This window comes from Magnolia sinica, chromosome 2 (genome assembly GCF_029962835.1).
Source record: "Magnolia sinica isolate HGM2019 chromosome 2, MsV1, whole genome shotgun sequence".
Classification (NCBI taxonomy): Eukaryota; Viridiplantae; Streptophyta; class Magnoliopsida; order Magnoliales; family Magnoliaceae; genus Magnolia; species Magnolia sinica.
This window is the reverse complement of record NC_080574.1, coordinates 25389022-25409060: the sequence shown is the minus strand read 5'-3', so window position 1 is coordinate 25409060 and position 20039 is coordinate 25389022. Positions and strand designations below refer to the sequence as shown.

The 20039-nt window shown below is 41.6% G+C and overlaps 1 protein-coding gene across 2 annotated transcripts in view; it reads left to right on the top strand.

Annotated features, from left to right (window-relative positions):
• LOC131236726 (uncharacterized) overlaps positions 1 to 12446 on the top strand; it is a 30364-nt gene extending 17918 nt beyond the window's left edge. The window contains exons 6-10 of one of the 2 annotated variants that reach the window (XM_058234112.1): positions 6105 to 6156; positions 7966 to 8014; positions 8105 to 8242; positions 11846 to 11965; positions 12064 to 12446. In XM_058234112.1, the coding sequence (XP_058090095.1) occupies positions 6105 to 6156; positions 7966 to 8014; positions 8105 to 8242; positions 11846 to 11965; positions 12064 to 12199 (495 nt within the window). In that variant the 3' untranslated portion in view covers positions 12200 to 12446. Of the gene's footprint in view, positions 1 to 6104; positions 6228 to 7965; positions 8015 to 8104; positions 8243 to 11845; positions 11966 to 12063 lie in introns of those variants that run through there. The other variant, XR_009166861.1, reaches the window with a different exon arrangement.
• Positions 12447 to 20039: the final 7593 nt, after the last annotated feature.

Genomic DNA, 20039 nt, shown 5'->3' with positions numbered 1-20039 from the left:
TTAGACACTATGGTTTTAGGTAACCCATGGAGACGCACCACACCATCAAAAAAGAGACGAGCAACATGAGACGCATCTGACGTCTTCGAACATGGGAGAAAATGCGCCATTTTAGAAAAACGGTCTACAACGACAAAAACGGAATCGTGCTTTTTTATAGTCTTGGGAAGCCCGAGCACGAAGTCCATACTAATGTCCTGCTATGGAGCATGTGGCACTGGCAATGGCGTGTACAGCCTAGTATTTTGCTTTCTTTGCTTTACCGGTTGATAAGTCGACACCGCCCTAAAACTTTGGCTACGTCTCGCTTGAGGCTTGGCTAGAAACGATCTTCCACGAGGGCAATAGTCTTATCACGACCAAAATGGCCACCTATCCCTCCCGAATGAAGCTCCCAGATGAGGAATTCACGAAGGGACATACGGGAAATACAAAGTCTCTCCCTTAAAAAGAAAGCCATCTTTTAGAACATATTCACCCATAATATGCTGGTCACTAGAGAGCGATGCGTAAGTACCCCCAAAATCAGGACATATGGGGTATTCATCTTTCAGTTGCTCAAATCCGACTACCTCTACACTCAAGGAGTTGAGCAACGCCACTCTCCTACTAAGGGCATCCGTTGGTTTGTTTTCAACCCCGGCCTTGTGTTTCAAAACAAACGAATATTTCTGAAGAAACGCTACCCACTTGGCATGCCTTGGGTTGAGTTTCTTCTGAGAATGCAAATATCTCAAAGCCTCATGGTCAGAAAACAAAACGAATTCTTGTGGTAGGAGGTAGTGTCGCCAATGTCTCAGGGATTGTACTACCGTATAAAATTCTTTGTCGTAAGTGGAGTATTTTTGTTTTGCCTCATTCAATTTCTCACTGAAATAGGCCATTGGGTGTCCTTCTTGACTCAACACTCCACCTATACCGACACCAGACGCATCGCACGCTACTACAAAGACTGTAAAAAAGTCAGGTAGACGCATGACAGGAGCTTCCACTATCTTGCCCTTAATTTCTTTAAAAGCCTTGACGGCGGCTTTAGACCACACGAACTTTCTCTTTTTCATGCACTCGGTAATGGGAGCCATGATCGTACTAAAACCCCTAATGAACCGACGATAAAAAGTTGCTAGGCCGTGAAAACTTCGCACCTCGTGAATGTTCCTTGGTTCTGGCCACTCAACTATGGCCCTGACTTTTTTAGGGTCTGCACGCATCCCTTCAGATGACACTATAAATCCTAAGAACACAACTTGGTTAGACATGAATGCACATTTCTTAAGATTAGTGTACAACTTTTCCTTCCTAAGGACACTATAGACCTTCTTTAAATGTTCAAGGTGTGATTCTTTAGTGGTACTATAAATAAGAATATCGTCAAAGTACACCACTAGGAATTTTTCCATGAACGGCCTCAAAGTTTGTGTCATCACCCGCATGAAAGTACTGGGTGCGTTAGTCAAGCCGAAGGGCATGACCAATCGCTCATACAGCCCATCTTTCGTCTTAAACGCCGTCTTCCACTCATCTCCTGGGCGTATACGAATTTGGTGATATCCACTCTTGAGGTCTATCTTAGAGAATATAGTGGACTTGGCCATCATGTCAAGCATATCATCAAGTCTAGGTATAGGGAACCTATACTTGACAGTAATTTTATTTATGACACGGCTGTCCACACACATGCGCCACGTGCCATCTTTCTTTGGCGTCAACAATGCAAGCACGGCACACGGGCTCATACTCTCTTGGATGAAACCCTTTTGCAGAAGCTCATCAACTTGCTTCTTCAATTCTGCATGCGCTGCAGGGTTCATCCTGTAGTGAGGAAGGTTCGGTAGAGTAGACCCTGAGACTAGATCAATGGCATGCTGTATGCCCCTCATAGGTGGCAACTCATTCGGTATGTCTTCAGGAAATACATCAATGTATTCCTTCAGACCGAGGTCACCTCACGGGGCAACTCTGATGGAACCTCAGGTGTAATTTCTCTAGCCACAAGGGCATACATCATAGAATCCTCCTTAGCCTCTTTTTCAAACTCTCTTGTGCTGATTATATATAAAGACTTAGGTTTGGATTTCCCCATTTCTCTAGGCTCACTTGCCTTCTCATCCTTCTTCTTTCCTAGTGTATTCTCAGGTGGCATGGGATTAAGTTTGATCCTTTTACCATTATACATAAAAGTACACACATTCGAACGGCCAAAGATCGTGACATCATTATCGAATAGCCACGGTCTACCTAGGATAACATGTCCCACATCCATAGGTAAAACATCACACCACAGGGATTCTTTGTATGACCCAAACTCGATGGGGACTAGACATTGCTGGGTGACAGGTAGGGATGTCTTGTCAACCCAAGAAACTTTATACGGATCTGGATGAGGTGTGGATTTCAGTTTTAAGCGATCTAAGGTGCTAGTGGAAATCACATTCTGACAACTTCTACTGTCTACTATCACCTTACAATTCTTTTTACTACACTTGGCAATAGTGTAGAAGATAGTGCTTCGACGCCAGTCAGCACTACTTCTAAACTAAGCTAACACACGCCTGACTACTGCAAGCGTTGCTTCTCCATCCACTTCTTCTTCATCAGTAAGTCCTCCTTCAGGGTGATACTCTTCAACTTCATAATCACCCTGGTCATCTCCACCCTCGTGGGGCTCGCCTATAACTAAGGCTCTCCCACGGCTCTTCGTAGGACACTGATTAGACATGTGGCCAAGGTTGCCACACTCATAGCACCTCACTTGGCTCATGTTACTAGGACCGGCACCAAGAACCCCTTTGCCCTTGTCCTCCCTAGGCCTAGGCGGAATGGTCGCCTGTGCCCTAGGTTGACTACCAATATTAGGTCTAGTTCCTTGGGAACTAGATCTAGCACTGGAGTCTCGGGACTCAAAACGATGAACGACAGGAGCCTTCAGATATTGCTCTAACTCCTGCACGACTTGATATGCTTCATCTAAGTCCGTTAAGGGCCGAGTAATAAGCTCGCGCTAAAGATCCGCACAAAGGCCCGTCTTGAAACGCGAGAGCATTACTAGAGGGTCTTCTCGGATATCACATCGCATCACATACTCTTCAAATTTAGCGATGTAGTCAGCGGCAGGCATTGACCCTTGGCGTAAGGATTGCCATTGGTCAAGGAGCTTCTGACGGTATGAGAGAGGAATGTACTTCTCCTTCAACTTCTCTTTCATCTCATACCAATGTGTGATAGGGGCTCTACCAACTCCCTCTATCCTACGCTCGGTGTTGGTCCAGAAAAGCTTGGCTTGACCCACAAGCTTCATCTTAGAAAACCGCATTTGACGATTTTCCGACATACCATACCACTCAAAGTAGTGGTCCATGTCAGCAACCCAGTCAAGGAACGCCTTGGGATCCAAGCGCCCATAAAAACTCGGGGCCTCAACTCTCACACTCTTCATCGCACGCTCATCTGGATCATAGTGGTCTTGATGACCACATGTGGCTCGTGCCTCTCGCACCACACCACGACCGTTACCACGATCTCTATCCTCATTACCACCACATGTGGCAGCACGTTCTTCAATGATTCCTTTCACTTGGGAGTGTGCATCTTCCCCTACAGCGGGGTTTTCCTTTTGGGACGCCTCTAGTTGCTCCACCTTAGTTATGGTAGTGGTAATTTGGTTCTTGAGGCGGGCAAACTCACGCCTTTGACCCGCTTCTAGGGCGGTTATCTTTTGTATCAATTGAGTAAGTTGCTCAGATAACTGCTCGTTATTCATGGTAGGTTGAAGTCTGAAACCTCTACCTCTTCTCGTGGGCATACAATAAAGACTTGAACCAAACTCTACCTAACTAGACTACTAGGTGTTATGACTTTCAAGATGAATGCGATGAATGCAAAACTACTATGAACTGACACAATTAAGTTGAAATAGGAAACAACTCAAATCTGGAAATTTTCTAGATTAGGAACTTTCTAAAATTGGAAAGTTTCTAAAATTGAAAACTTTCTAAACCTGGAACTTTCCTAAGTTAAACCTAAAAATGAAAACCCTAATTTGATAACTCAATCTAGACAAAAACCATGCAAGCCTAGGCTTTGATACCAAATTTGACGCAGGACAGCCCTAATTATGATGCATGCTCATAGATACAATTAAATAGCGGAAATAAAAGGAATAAGTGATCTAAAATTCTAACAGTAATCATCATAACTGAGAAAATCATAAAGGAAACATGTAATGGAGCGGGCCATCACTACAACCATGGATTATGGAATTCAATTACTACTTAGGTTGGATCCGGTGAGGGATGAGACCTCCCGATCTTGCATGGTCACACCCAATCGATCAATGAAGATCACTAGTCCGAAGAACCAAGAAGTTTCTCGGATTAGGGATTTGAGAATTTGAGGGTTTAGGGTTTAGATCGGTTCTCAAGATTTTGATCGAAGAAGGATTAGCTAAAACTAGAAAATAGAAGGAAGAAAATTATTACCTTAAAGAAGTTGGAGGGGCACAAGAAGAAATTAGAAGAAGAAGATCAAGGGAAGAGAAGAAGCACCATGAGAGAGAAGAGAGGAAGGAGGCAACCAAAGGGTTTGCTTTTCATTAATCAATAGTTGAAATTCGAGTTTAGGGCTTTAGCCCACTTAAATAAGCAAATAAAGACATAAAATTATTAAAATACCCCTAGAATAAGCAAATAAAGATATAAAATTACTAAAAGACCCCTAACTAAGTCAAAAACGCGCAAATAACATAAGTACGGGAAAGTTTGGGTGCTCGATCTTCTTTCTCCAATCTTCCTTCACATGTATCTTCCCTGAGTGGGGTCTTCTATATGTTCAATCACATGTGAAAGGTCTTCAGCTCCTCAATAGTCGCCTATCCATAAGGACGACACTTATGGTTGGCGCTTTCTTCATTGGTACACCTTGAATGCGCTTGTGTCCGCATCAATTCCCCTCAGGTGAGAAAAACAATCCAATTATCCAATCTTTCAAAAACAAAAAAAAAATCCAACCATCCAAAGACACTGGCTCCTTTACATGGAGGAGCAATGAATAAAAAACTGATTCATGGCTGATTTGGGAGTAAGCCCACTTAACATATTAAAACAAGCACTAGCTCACATATCTTGAATTTGAATAGTGATGCAGGACAATTAACCACTTGCTCTAAAAGCTCGAATTGTTAGAGTATGGCGAACTAATCCCTTTATCTCATAGCCTAGGCCCCACATCTCATTGGTTAGATCCTCGGCCAAACCCCCCTCGTGGGCCCCAAATCACATGGGTACCGCCTCACACAGGCCGCCCACCCTGAGTGTGTCCGCACATCCCACAGGCTACCCCACTCGAGCCCGGTGTGAAATGCGCATTAATCACCCCCGGTGAGGAGTCTCGAACACGAGACCTCCCCTGTGGGCCCCTGCATCCCACAGGCAACCCCACTTGAGCCTGGTGTGAAAATGCCCCTGCATTAAATAGGTACTTCAGCAATATCAACACATGTATGCAACTTTATCTAGGTATTTGTGGTTTTGGTTGCAGAGTAGGCAGTTTTAGCTGCAGAGTAAGCACTATGTCAATAGTTTCCAAAGTGAAATTTCTGAGCATTTGATATTTGGAGCACTAAACATATTCCCTTCGTCCTCTACTTTCATTGCAATCTCTGCTTTGTGGATTATTTGTTTGTATTTTATTGGAATATGTCATCGATAGCATATTTAAATTTCTTCTCTTTTTTCTCTTCTTGAAGTTGGCTGGGAGCATTATGAACGTACTTCAGTTTGGACAAACTTCTATATATGTTCTCACTTAAAATATCATATAGGTCAAACGCTATTATTAGGCATTACTATGAGTGGAGATGCACTGGTATTTTGGGTTTGTAGGGGTCTATGTGTGACACTCTTTGCTTGTGTTCAGTACCAACACGTGTTTTTCCAAATTGCATTAGCAGAAAGTGTCATCGGTTTCTTTGCTGTTCTTGGATCCCATCTCTTCCATTTTTTATCTGATCTGAGTAATTTTGGCTGGAAAAGAATAGTTCATTCACTTGCCTTGGTTTTTGAAATTTAAATTTTGCTATGGGCTAATGCTGCTGGCCAATTTTTCAGGATATCTTACCTCAGGAAAGACCCCGCCAAATATTTGGTCTTGGACTTCCAGGTGCGTCTTGGTGTGTTTGGAGAAGTGGCTGTGACTTATTGCGCCAAATGTTTCTGCAACATTTCAGATATGTATGTCGTGAATGGGATTTGTTGTTTAAAGACCTCAAGCCTTTTCTCTTCTTTCAATGATGAGATTCAAAACTTATCTTCTTTGCTTGGTTGATCTGGATACTACATTTAGCTAACACCATATAGAAGTGCCTAGGATTGTTGAATTCTTTCACCACCACACTACGACTAACAACAGCTACAGCTACTACTACAATGATGGTGATTCCATGGATTAATATAATTATTAAAAAAAGACCAATAAAATAAAGAGACCCAAATTCAAAAAGTCAAAAACCCCGCATGTCATTCCCCAAAATAACCCTCAGAACCTCACATTTTTACAAAAATCTCAAAACCCACAAAACAAAAACAAATTTATTTATTTATTTATTAAAAAAAAACAATTTCAAAAATAACCCCAAAAAATTAGAGAACCACATACTATTCCCCAAAACAACCCTCAAAAACTCAAATTTTTACAAAAAACACAATTTTAGAAATTACCTAAAAATTAAAAAACGAGATGACATTCCCCAATAAAACCCTTTAAAACCTCACATTTTTACAAAATTAAAAACCTAAAAAAAAAAAAAAAAACCCAAATTCCATTTTCCAAAACAAACCCCAGCAACCCCAAAAAAATTACCTTCCTAGCCACCATCTCTGGATAATTATCCTGAAAGAGGGAGAGTATCTGATTGGAAGCAACCCTGAGCTCTCTCTTAGGCATGTCCTTCAAATCAGTAACCTGTATGATGGAATTCACTCCCCCTGGCTTGAATTGCAAAACATTTGTACCCCTGAGCTCTCTCTTAGGCATGTCGTGAATGGGATTTGTTGTTTAAAGACCTCAAGCCTTTTCTCTTCTTTCGATGATGAGATTCAAAACTTATCTTCTTTGCTTGGTTGATCTGGATACTACATTTAGCTAACACCATATAGAAGTGCCTAGGATTGTTGAATTCTTTCACCACCACACTACGACTAACAACAGCTAAAAACTAGATAGAATATTGTTGATTAGACCATATCTTATTTTCGAATTTATTTTAATTATTATATATTCGTATTATGTGAGCCTCTACCATGGTTCCAAAGCCCAGACAAAAGAGGAAGATACTGGTATACTACTACTACTACTACTACTACTACTATGATGGTGATTCCCTGGATTTTTGTATAGATGTAATATTGTTGATTAGGTCATGTCTTAATCCATTTATTTTAAGTATTATAATATTTGTATTATGTGAGCCTTTATCACAGTTCAAAAGCCCATAGAAAGGAGGAAGATGCCTGAATGCCTGGTGGGCAGCCAATCGTAAAACTCATGACAATGATTTGGTCCAATGCAGCCTTGTGACAATCTTCCATTCAAAAGCTGACCCCAAATTGCTGGGGAAAAGGCTAAGATGATGATGTTGGTGATGATGATTATCTGTTTAATAAAAAGAAGTGTTATGATATATAATATGCAGCCTTGAAATGATCCTACTGGTTTGGTTTCATTTGAGAGCGTTCTAAAGCAAGCTTTAGCCCCTTCATTCAACATGAAACACTGATGAAAGTGAAGAACTTGCTCACGTTTGCTCATCCACATTGTCAAAATGACTGTTCTATCATTTAAGAAAATTGAGGACATTTCAAATACTATCAAAAACCTGGCCTGCTTGATATTGCTTAGAAAATCAAGATTAATTGTAGTAGCTTGATCTTACTTTGTTCAGTTGGTGAACTTGTGGGCTTCATCTTACAGAGGAGGTCTTACAAGGGGTGGCGGCGGGCATTGATCTGTTTGAATCTTCGTGAGTAGCTGAGTTGAACATATCTTCTTAGTCTTCTCACTCATTTTTATTTCTCCCTAAAGGCTTAACGGGCTTATTAAATATTTGTAGGTATATTAACCATCTTACAATTGGAGGCTTTGCACTTACCTTCCCCCTCAATGGGGATGAGACACATGCATTTGATTCTCAGCTGAGTGATATTGGTAGTGACGGTACAAAGATAAATCTACGTGCGACTGTTTACAGGTGAGGGATATGACCTCTCTGTACTTCATGTGTCTATCACTGTCAGCTTGTCCATTAATGTGTTGGAAACATTAGACTGTCAGTTTTCCAACAAATTGTGTACTTACCCTTGAATCCTGCTAAGGTTACTTGTCGGAGTATGTTTTTCTAATCCTACTCTCTCATGTGGCTCCTGTGTGCACTAACTGAGCGTACATCAGATTGCCCCCACTGTGCATGTAATAGGGACGAAAGTCTGGCTTGTCTAGGGATCACGTGAGCTACACATGTACGTTGAATTTGGGTGTGGGTAATCCTGATTCATCCATTTCCTTGCACATGTGGCCCACTAGATGATCAGACCAGTCTGATTTTCTGTTAACAACATAAATATGATGGGGTCCACCCAAGGAACAGCTCAGTTGAAACTTGAAACTCATGTGGTACTGAAAGAAAAGGAAGCGGGCATGATCATTTTTACAAAATGGTAGTTCAGAAAGATCAAGGAGTCAGAAATTTGGGAATCAGAATATTTGTAGTTTTTTCAAATGAACAAAGCTCTCTTTGGAAATTCTGAATTTATAAACTTAAGTTTAGAAGGGCCATGGACACCATCTATTGGTAGCCTATGATATCCCATGTATAGGATACTGATAGGGAGTCATGGACACGGATATGTGGATATGTGGTGGGGATAAAACTCTTTGATACTTTATAAGTCCAGGATATGGCTACATATATGGATGTGGGTATTCCATTTTTAAATGATATTCATATTGAAGTAATATTGGAATATTCAACATTTTCATGTTTATCTAACAAAATTTCAGGTGGAAGTCCCCACTATTTGATAAAAATATGTTGAAAATTCAAACCATTCTATTAATATTTAACTTCAAGTTTTATTAGACAAGGTATTTTTTAATCTTTCAGAGATGCTAAACTTAATGAAATCGTTGATGTTTACAACTTGCACAGTACAATACACATACATATTACGACAAGAATGCCAAAATTCCAAAAATAATGATCTAATATGATAGGATTCAGTTTAAACATTTCCTAAAAGTATCCAGTACCCAGTGCCAGTTTTGGTCTCATCTTGTGTGTGATATCATACTCTGAGCACATTCAAGTATCCAAGTAGAGGAATTATGTGACGTGTGATTGAGAGACAGTTTTTTTTTTTTTTTCGACCCAACAATGTTAGGGATGGGGTAAGTTTTGGTAACATAAGCCATTATCTGATATACCCCATCAAGGGGTTAGCCATGCCCCCCAATATCTCCCTTATTGGCATGCCAGCCATCCAATGAAATGGACAGCTATAAGCAATGGTCCATGGTCTGCGTTTACCAAGAGGCAATGGTCCATATATTCTTTTGAGCTTCTCTCCTCTCAGCTGTTTTTGATATCCTCTTCCAGTCATATTACGCAGGTTGCAGCATCACTGCTTCTTCAGATTCTTCATTATTGCCATCTAGGGGTAGAGCTGGAGTAAGATTCCTGGGGAGTTGTTTGGTTAATGCTTTGTTAGGGGAATTCTCCCTTGGTGTTGGTGACTTGGCTGTAACTGGGGATCATGTTGATGGGAAGGTTGATGAGCTAGTCAAGCTTCTTATGAGATATTGCAGGATCTGATTGAACAGTGCTCCATTCAGCTTGGTCATGCATCCTCGGGCAGACCCTGATCTCTATGTTGGGTGCTAAATATCAGCTCTGTCAGGGATGCTGAAGGTCAGCATGGTGCATGGGATAATGGAAGCTATGTGACATGTGGGGAAAATGGTAGGGGTGTCTTTCAGCGATTGCAAAGAAGATTTCTTAGTTTTATTCAATTTAGCTGAAGAGAGGGGTCCGAAAGCAAGCCGAGCTGTCTCAAAGCCAAATAGAGAAAACCCCGAAGGACAGGTGTGAGTTATCCAAGTTGGCCTCATCAATGAACTGCGACAAAGAGAGGGATACCCTAAGGGTGGACAAGAGGGGGCAGGGAATATGCGACATTTCCTAATGAAGCTTTTATCTCGGAATGTCAAGGGGTTGGGTTGCTGATCAAGGGGTGGTAATTCATATCATGGGAGGAAACTTCCCCCCAAAACAAACCCAGATTAAGAATTTTCGTAGGCGTCGAAAGTCTCATTTAGTTGCCTTTCAGAAAACTAAGCTTCAGAGTTCAGACTGTGGAAAAAGGTTTAATTAGTTCTCTGTGGGTTGGCAGAAACAAGAATGGGAGGCCTTGGATGTGACTTTAATGTCATCTGATGTTCAATGGTAGCCGCATCACAAGGAGCATGAGGGACTTTTCGAATTTGATTGACAGGTAATACCTAGCAAGCATGGGGTAGTAGATGGGGGTTGGTTCACTAGATCCTCTTCTACAGAGCTTCTGAGTCATGAAAGGCTATAAAAAACAGTCACTGTTTCAAGAAAGGAATTGAGTTCACAGTGGGAAATGGTAAATGTGCAATCCCCTCTTTATTTTGTGCTCCCTATACTAACCAGCATTGGCTCTGAGCAGAAGGTACACATTTCTCATTCTTTCTCAATTCTTGGTGGTATAGATGTGTGGCCTCCCCCTTGTTGCCTGAACTTGGAAGGAAGATGAACTGGAAGGACATGTTACGATTCTGGGACCCGCAGCATAACTGGGCTCCTTCTGAGCTTGACAGGGATGGTTGAATATGGGGGTTGGAAAGCTCATGTCGGTTCCTTGTTAAATCCTTTTATGAGTTGTTTCAATCTCCTTTGTTAGTTCCTCTCGCCACCTGACGGAGTTCAATGGATCATATATTGTTGCACCGTATTCCTGCAAAAGCTCCGTGGGAAAGATTCTTTGAGCCTTTCCAATGCTCCTGGATGATGCTGGCTTCAATCGACTCATTTTTTATGTGGCACTGGGTGGTTTTCATGAGAAAAAGGATCATTTTGTGGAGGCTTTCCCTGCTTTCTGGTCTTTGGTCGATCTGGGCAAAACACAATCATAGGCATTTTCATAGTCATTATATTAGTCCTGATGAGGTGTTCATGAGGGCCAAACCGGACAGGGCTTGGGCTTTGATTCTCAAGCTGTTTGTACCCTGCTCTTTTGAATCTTTTGCTTCTTTTGGGTCTGGATCTTCGTAATGCCTACGGTGTTCACTCATCTTCACCCCTGTTCCTTTCTTTCTTTTAGTAAATTTCAGTGAATTCTCCACACTCACACACACACAAATGCTAAAATAAAGGGGGAGGGGGACTAGGATTATCTAATTGGAGGAATGTTTAGGACATTTCTGATGCACCATGGGCTCTGTGATCTGAATAACCTAAATCTTCCCCAAGTTATCCTAGAAATCCATTGAAAATGGACAATTATAACCAATGGTCAACAATTAGCATGGAGCAATTGGATGGATAGGATCATCTAATGGGGGTCTCTTTGGTTTATCTCCCATCCCCCGTGAGCCACATCATATGAATATTTGGTTCACTCAATGGTGAACCCACCCACATGTACAGTGTTTGGGCCGAGCAAATGCTCAGTCAAGCATAGTCCATTCTTCAGCTTTGTAATGTTACCAAACAGGAAAAAGAACCTTTCCATGCCTTATAACCAGGAAATCTTTTGGTTTATTTGCCATGCAGGAAGGACAAGTCACCTATAATCAATGGCTGTAGCTGCTACACATGTCAGAACTACACACGAGCATACATCAATCATCTGCTCAATGTCCACGAAATGTTGTCTCAGATTCTACTAGAAATGTAACTCTTCTCCTACATCTGAAACTGGTCATGCTCTGTTCCTTTCATTCATGTGTCCATCGGTGTATCTTACAGGAACTTTGCCTTATAAATTTCAGCCACAACACCCACCATTATTTGGGTTTCTTTCAATCAATAAGGGATGCGATCAAGTGCGGTCAGTTCAACTCGTTTCATCGGAGATTCATCGAGGGCAGACGTGATCATCTTACATCTTCCGTCCCATGCACTTAACTACTCATCAGTTCTTCGCAACAGTTCGATTTTGCACAAGCTCTCTTGCCATTCCAGCAAAAATTTCTCTTGTTAGAGCTATCATTACAAAGCCAGGTCAGTTGTGTGTTCTTTCTCGTCTCAAATCCAGTGCTGATAGATGATTTGTTATGATTTTCCAAGTCAGAAGTCAGTGACTGTTTCTTTTCCAGAGAACATATGAGGTGTGTGTGGGATATGTGATATAGAAGCTGCTAATTAGGTGACCCATACTGGAGGAATGCCAATATCAGGTCGCAGCATAAAATTCTATTTAGTTTCCTCATGTTAGACGTGGCAAACATATTGGGTGATTGGGATTGTTCATCTAGTGGGCCACCATTTAGATGGGCCATAAGCCTAAAAATCACAGCATATTTATATTGGACACCTCTGGATACATTTGAGAGTTCTGCTGGTTGAAAATGGACCGCTGTTCTAGCTGTTACTTTTATAGGTCACTGATCAGATGGCGACCAGTCCGATCCTCTCTCTTTGGGATATGAACTATTCAGTGGCCACCATAACAAAGTCCCAATTGCCACGTGTTTACCATGTTTACTGTGTGGAAGGAACAACATAGAACATTTATGTGGTGCCAGCTGAAGGTTTGGAGAACTTGTAGATGAATGGTTTAGAGAAATTGACCAGCGGTACAAATTCGGTGTTCATGTTTGGCCCACATGATGATCAGATTAGCCCGACTTTTGAAACATGAGATCAAAAGTAGGGATCACATGATAACGGGATCCTCACTCCTAAATGCCATGCGCTCGCCTCGTTTCCACCTGCGAGGCTAGTGAGCTAGAGCATTTTGTTTGGTTTTTATGATCTGGTTTGCATTGTCATGTGTTCACTGCCATGAAATATTTCAATTCGAAATGGTTAGTGATTTAGACTGTTGATCTGATGGCCCCGCAATGGATGGACCATGCACCAAGAATATGATAGGAAGATCCTAGCCATCTAATGGATGCTCCCACCATGGATGACTGCGAACTGTGGGCTCATGTGTGCAGAATCAAGGCACCCTGCATATCCTCCGGTCCAGAATCATATGATCTTCAAACACGAAAGGCCTATTCCCATGCTGCCTGTCCTATTGAATTGGATGAAACTGGCCCAATCTACTTCATTTCGAGTGGGAGACGAAAGGAAGCATATTGGAGTCATCTCTCATTTCCACCATTGAAAAAAGAAAAAGAAAAGTGAGATAATTAGATGGGAAGGATCTTCTAATCCAGGATATTCTGGGGAATGGTCTATCGAGGAGTGCATACCAGAGCAATGGTTTGGATTATCCAATCAGGTGGCCCCATTTATATGGACCAAAGGATGGGATCAGATATTTGGTGTTCTTAACTTATGACATAATGCAATGATATGGCCCAAAGTTTGTAACGTGGGGCTTTCAGTTTGCACGAATGGGGTCTGACATGCACATTGAATATGGACCGTTGGATGGCATCCAATTGTCCCCACAGGTGGGCCACACCCTAAGGGACAATTGGATGGGGATGCCCACCATTAAAAACTTTCCAAATTGTGTGGGGCCAGCTGTGTTTGGTATATTCCATCTTATCCATTCAGGAGTTGCATCCCACCTGAACTAAAGGATGCTCCAAAAGTCAGGCCATTTCAAAAAGCTCATGGCCACACCCGAGGACCACCGACCTTCCCCTACTTAAACCGGATGTTACAAGAGAAGCAGATATAATCAAAATCAATATGATGTGGATAAAGGTGAAACATGTGTTATACACATCCTTCTTAATCAAAATTGAGAAGGAGCACAGTTTTGAGTGCAGTGTTTAATCATGTGTCATTCAATCCATTCATCTAATGTGCCTCATTGTGACAAAAGAATTACCCAAAAATCAGTATTCCAAAATCTAGTTGGGTCATAACAGCTAGACTTAAAAGATTTTAGGTATAGGTGGCATGACAGTTGAATCCGAGTAATTTTTTCAAATCAAGGCCAAATAAGGTGTGATTTATCTGATAGACGGTCTAGATTTTATACATGTTTAGTCGTTTACCCAAAGTGAAAGAAACCAGGTGGGTACCTCCCTCCACGTGCGACGTGCCATGCACCCTATTAAGTATAACCACCGTTATTAAAAACCCATGGAAGTGAAACGGTTATACTGACAGTTACATCTCCCTCCAAAACTAAACCAGAGAGAAGGTACACCACCACTCCTCTCCTGTATAAATACCCATCCTTGCACCTCTTCCTCGCATTCCAAACCAGCCGAAGATGCAGCGCAAGGATCTGGTAGTGGCATTCCTGGTGCTGCTGGCGGCATCCGAGCTGCCAGGGCTGGCGGAGTGCTGGTCCTTCTCGTTCAGTTACAGTGCCTTCAATCTCGGCCGTGAATTCCGAAGACAGATAAATGGCTTCAAGAACTGGTACCTGAGAGCAGAGAAGTGGTGGATCCAAATGGGAAATAAGATGGTGTACAAGATTCATCCGTTCTTGAACCAGAATGATTTCAGGAAATGGTATTATCACTTGAAGATCTTCCTCAATGCACCGTACACAGATCGAAACCCATGGGTGCGATGCGCTAAGGCGAGCTGGCCTCAATGCATAATTCGCAACGGAGGAATTCACCTCACTATCTTCATATGGTGCCCTTGGGTCCTATACATGGAATGCCAACAGGCCTATCTTATGGGTCGTCGACCCTACGATACTACCGACCCGTACTTGGGCCTTAGTGGCTTGCGGGTCTCGCGGGTCCCGCACCGTCGCCTCCTCCAACAATAGGCCATTTGTTTGGTGGGCCACAAAGAGAGAGAGAGAGAGAGAGAGAGAGAGAGAGAGAGAGAGAGAGAGAGAGATGCCCAGCATTCATGCCCAATAATATTAAGATATGTTACAACATGACAATAAATATAGCTGTTTACTGCAGCTTTTAGTGAGGAAGTTATGTAGCTTTAATATATGTGAAATTAGAATTCCTCTTTAGCCTTTTGTAAATTGCATTGGTCATGTGGACAGTCCAAGTATCAATCTAAACTGTCCATCTGAACATCACAAGCCATTTTGCCAACATTTCAATAATATCAAGATGTCCTTAAGATGTTTATCTTGGAACGTCAACGATGTGTTTTTCATCTGGCACGCTTTTGGGCATGGGCCATCGACAGTGGGGCCCATAACACCAACAGCTTGGATCGCTAAGTGGGCCCACTTGTAAAACTCGAACCTTCTGGCGCGAACATAATACCTCCTGACCACCTTTGTGTACCGTTGCCCCAAGAGCACTAGGCCACTTGGTCACGTGACACGTGGAGTTTTCTCCATCACACATGCTTTAATAAATGGATCGTCCTTTTATCACATCAGAGAAATACGACTAAAATCCCATATACCACGTTCATGGTGGGACCCACTTGCTTAATGGCCCAGATCGCTCCTTCGTGTGCCACTAAAGCTCTCAATCTGGCGCATTATTTTGTACACGTGGCAAAAAATGCTTACTCTTATCATTGATGTGTTCCCACCCTAGTTAACAAGGGAGCCGGCCCGTTTCTCCAACCTCCATATGGTAGGACAAACTAATCAGGACCGTCCATCTGCAGTCTTTGCTATCATAGGTGGCCCATGGTTAAAGAACCACCCCCATTGGATGATCCTGTCCATCACTTTCAATCCCTTTTTAGCTCTTGGAAGTTGAGAGTTTCCAAACTTTCGCTTTCAGGGAAAGATCCAAGACTACTTTTGGAGATTAATTATCCTTGTGTGGGCCCACCGCTCATCTATTCCCATGTAAGCCTTTTCGGACCACCTGAACTGGTAGTCCGCTGGATTACAGTTCTTTGCCCGCTATGGGTTGCATCGTGGCATTAGTTGGTTATAACTGGCAGCCTGTTTCCGTCACCGGATTGCATCCTTAGATTGATCTGAACCGTTCTTGTTTTCGTTACTATCATAAGCATGTTGTCATCATGCACCTTTAAATTTTAGATATATGAGCCATTATAAAATATGTGAAGGTCTTAGGTCCAACTAGTTGGACTTTAATTTATGGTCCACCCAACAGAGAAGTTCCAACCTTTTATGTATGTGTGTAAAACATCTAACACAACTAATAGGTTCGTCACATCACGAGGATCACCTTGGGAAAAAATCAGCCACATCTGCTTATCAAGTGGACCACAATTGTATTTTATTATTTATCAATGGATAGAAATGATCATCTATCTTATGGCCCACCGGATGGATTGATGGGGCTGATTTTTCCCCAAGGTGATTCTCATGGTGGGGCCACCCTATTGGAAGAGTTGGTAGGTTGGAAGTTATCTATTGGGTGGACCGTATCTTGTGGTCCAATTGGTTAGACTTTCCTTTTCTAAAAATATTATTTTATTTTCCATATTTTCGTAGACAATCACTCATTCGACAAATGTTGCTTACGATGGAATGTGAACGGTTTAGATCTTCATTTAAAGTCCGGGCGTGGAACGTATGGCACTGTGCACTATCAAAACCCCACCTTGATCTATCTTCTTAACGTGAAGCATCTCCCATTTGCCTTCAACAAGAGAGGGATGAAACATGGGATTGACTCCCACGTCAGTTTCCCACCACTTAAAAAGGAGATTTTTCAACCACACTCATAACATATTTGTATGGCAATCCAGAGCATCCAAATTGATGATCCAACCATGAATGGGGCAAAATCCAAAAAGGAACAAAAAAGAAACACTGAGAGGATAATAGCAACCATCTGATTTCTCTTCCAATTTGGACCATTCAAGATATTACAGCCATAAGTCAATTGGTTATTCTTGCTTGTGTTGTACCTTATTTATGGTAATTTTCGAAAAGCCAATGGAATGGCGACACGTGGCATTGCATGAGACATAGAAAGTGAATTTTTTTTTTTTTTAAAGATCTTTGGAGATTTGGAGCGCTTTTTGTAGACTTATGGGTGGCACAAGTCTAATTTTATATGTGAGTAGATAATCGATGAAATGTTACTGTCAATATACAAGAAGCACGGTCAAGCTAATATAAATATAAAAGGTAATTAAGGATAATAAAAAATTAACCTTAACAGGCAAAAGAGAAGCAAGTGGTTAAGAGGCATTCAGAAGAGGAACAGTCACACGACAAATATACTCAAAAAAAAGTGTAGAGAAAAGAAGAAAAGCCTTAAAAGACTTTTCGACTGTTATAACCGATTGCAATAAAATAAGAAGATACTAGAATTCGATATAGAAAAACCAAACAAACAATAAATCCAACACAATAAACACATCAAACATATCTTTTAAATGTTTCTTTTATCTACCTTAGGAGTATTAGTGATCCTTAATTATAATCTTTACTTGTAATTCAAGTTTATACTCATATATTGAATTTGTCATTTATCCAATATCAAACTGTTCTTTCAAGATATACATTCTTACAGTTGCTCTTAATAAATGACTTTGAATTTTTATTTATTTATTTGCACTGTTATCTGAAAGTCACAAAGTAACCCATCTTTTCAAGAAGAACTCCACCCTCTAATAATTGCAACTATCAATTTTCTTAAAAGCTAGTCATATATATTCATTTTGGATATATCTAATACTTATTTTGATACTTGAGGTCAAAGTTAATTGGTTGGATTGAGCAGCTGTATTAATTCTAGTGCGCCCACATAATTGAAAACAAACTGAGCAGCCAACAACTCGATTAGCATGATTTTTTACACATGCCTCACCCACAACATTACCCAAAATTTGGATGGTCTGGATAGCTGTACACGAGTGCCAAATTGGAGGAGAACAAGTAATCACCCTACTGCTAACATTTACAACGTATATATAAATTTATGACCCTCAACATATGCCATCTTGGCATAAGTTAATAGATAACGCTTTTTCCTAGCTTGTAAGCAACATATAATATTGCGAATGAAAAGAACAACTGATACAATAATGCTATGGTGATAAGGACCGTTGATATGGTGGGCCCCACAGTGGATGGACCATTGCCAAAAAATATCCTCAGTTTGCCGATGCGAACGTTTCCATCCGTGATTTACAAATAGACATAAACAGACATTTAAGAAAATTGATAGGAACGGTCTGCATTCAACTGAGAAATGACCAAAGATCTCCCACAGCGGGGTCCATTAGACCCAGCGTCTGGATAAATGAACCATGGGCCCATGAGTATAAATGGGACCCACAGCTTAGAGATCTAGATCAATGGCCTGATTAGCCCCACCATGGATGGACCACGCCCCAAAAATCTTCTCTATGGGATAATCCCAACCCTTGTGACCTGCAGATGGATAGTCAAGAAAAAATACAACGGCCTAGATCCCAAGTTAGAATAGGCCAGGAGTGGATGGTGAGATCTTCCAATCTAAGACATTTTGGTTCATGGTCCATCCACATTTGGGGCCAAGGGTGCACAAGGGTGCATGGACAAGGCTGTCCATGGATTCTGCTATTTTGCATTTGGATGAAGGGGCCCACCTAATAATTGAACCACACCCAAATACAGGGTGGGCGTGGGATACCATCCAATCTTTACATACTCCCGAGGACTACCAACCTTCCCCTACTTAAACCGGATGTTACTAGAGATGCAGATAGAATCAAAATCAATAAGACGTAGATAAAGGTGAAACATATGTTACACACATCCTTCTTAATCCTAATATACGGTATATGGTAATGCTACATAGTTTCAATTCTGATGAGTGGGGCCCATAGATTGATAATCCAAACCATTCACATGTTGTGTCCCACCGTGGATAGACATTAACCAGATCATCTTTACAGGTACAATGGCAACTTTGGTACGGGTATATGGTCAAGAACAAAAAATACAACAATGGTCCATATTCAATTGAAAAGGGTCCTGATATGGGTGGCTAGGATTTTCCAATTCATAGGATTTTTTATGGTTTAGAACAGCAGTTGTGACAAACGTTCTTGTGCGAGGAAGGTTTGATGAAGGATCGAGTATCTGTCGTTGTCCAGGAAGCAATCCAGTCCGTTCATAAGTGGGCTGCATGTTTGCATTGAATATAGACCATTGATCCTCCTTTCTATAACCACTCAATCATTTTCATGATCAGATGATGAGTACCAACCTGAATTTTGGGCCAGCTATTGTTCAGAGTGGCCCCCACCTGGTGAGTGGCTTGGGCACTTTTTTGCCACGTTGGCAGTATCTCCTCGGATGCGGATTAGCTACTGACAGGTTGAGTAGCGAGTCGGGTACTTACTCATACCCGGGTGGTAGACTCCCAGGTGTTTCAACACTGGGTCAAGGGTTTGAGTACCCACCAGTGGTGAAATCCCACTGCGTGCGTGTGTGGGGTGTGTGAGTGTGTGTGGGGGGATGTTTGTGTGCGTGTGTGAAAAAAAAAGAAAGGTTGAGCCGAGTTAATGTCACCAAGTTCTGTAGTTCCCACCCTGATATATGTGTTGTATCCACACGAAGTCTTCGAGCAAGCTGATATTTGTGTTTTCCCTACTTTCATGTCTGTGTTAACTTATATATCATGGTGCGGGCTACATCATGGTGGACCCTTGACCGGCAATACTCGTCTATCTTATCTTATTATTTTTTTTAAACACACGCGCACACTCACGCGGTAGTGGGATTTCACCCCCTCTGATACTTGAACCCTTGACCGGGTGTTGAAACTCACCAGAGTCTACCACCCGTGCAAGAGCAAGGATCCAATACTCGTTTATCTTGTACACATATATCTCACCTGATGACTCAGCATCCAATAAGCCAGTTAAGATCACATGTGGGTCCCATGGATCACAAATCTAAAACGTTGATTTGATGTGA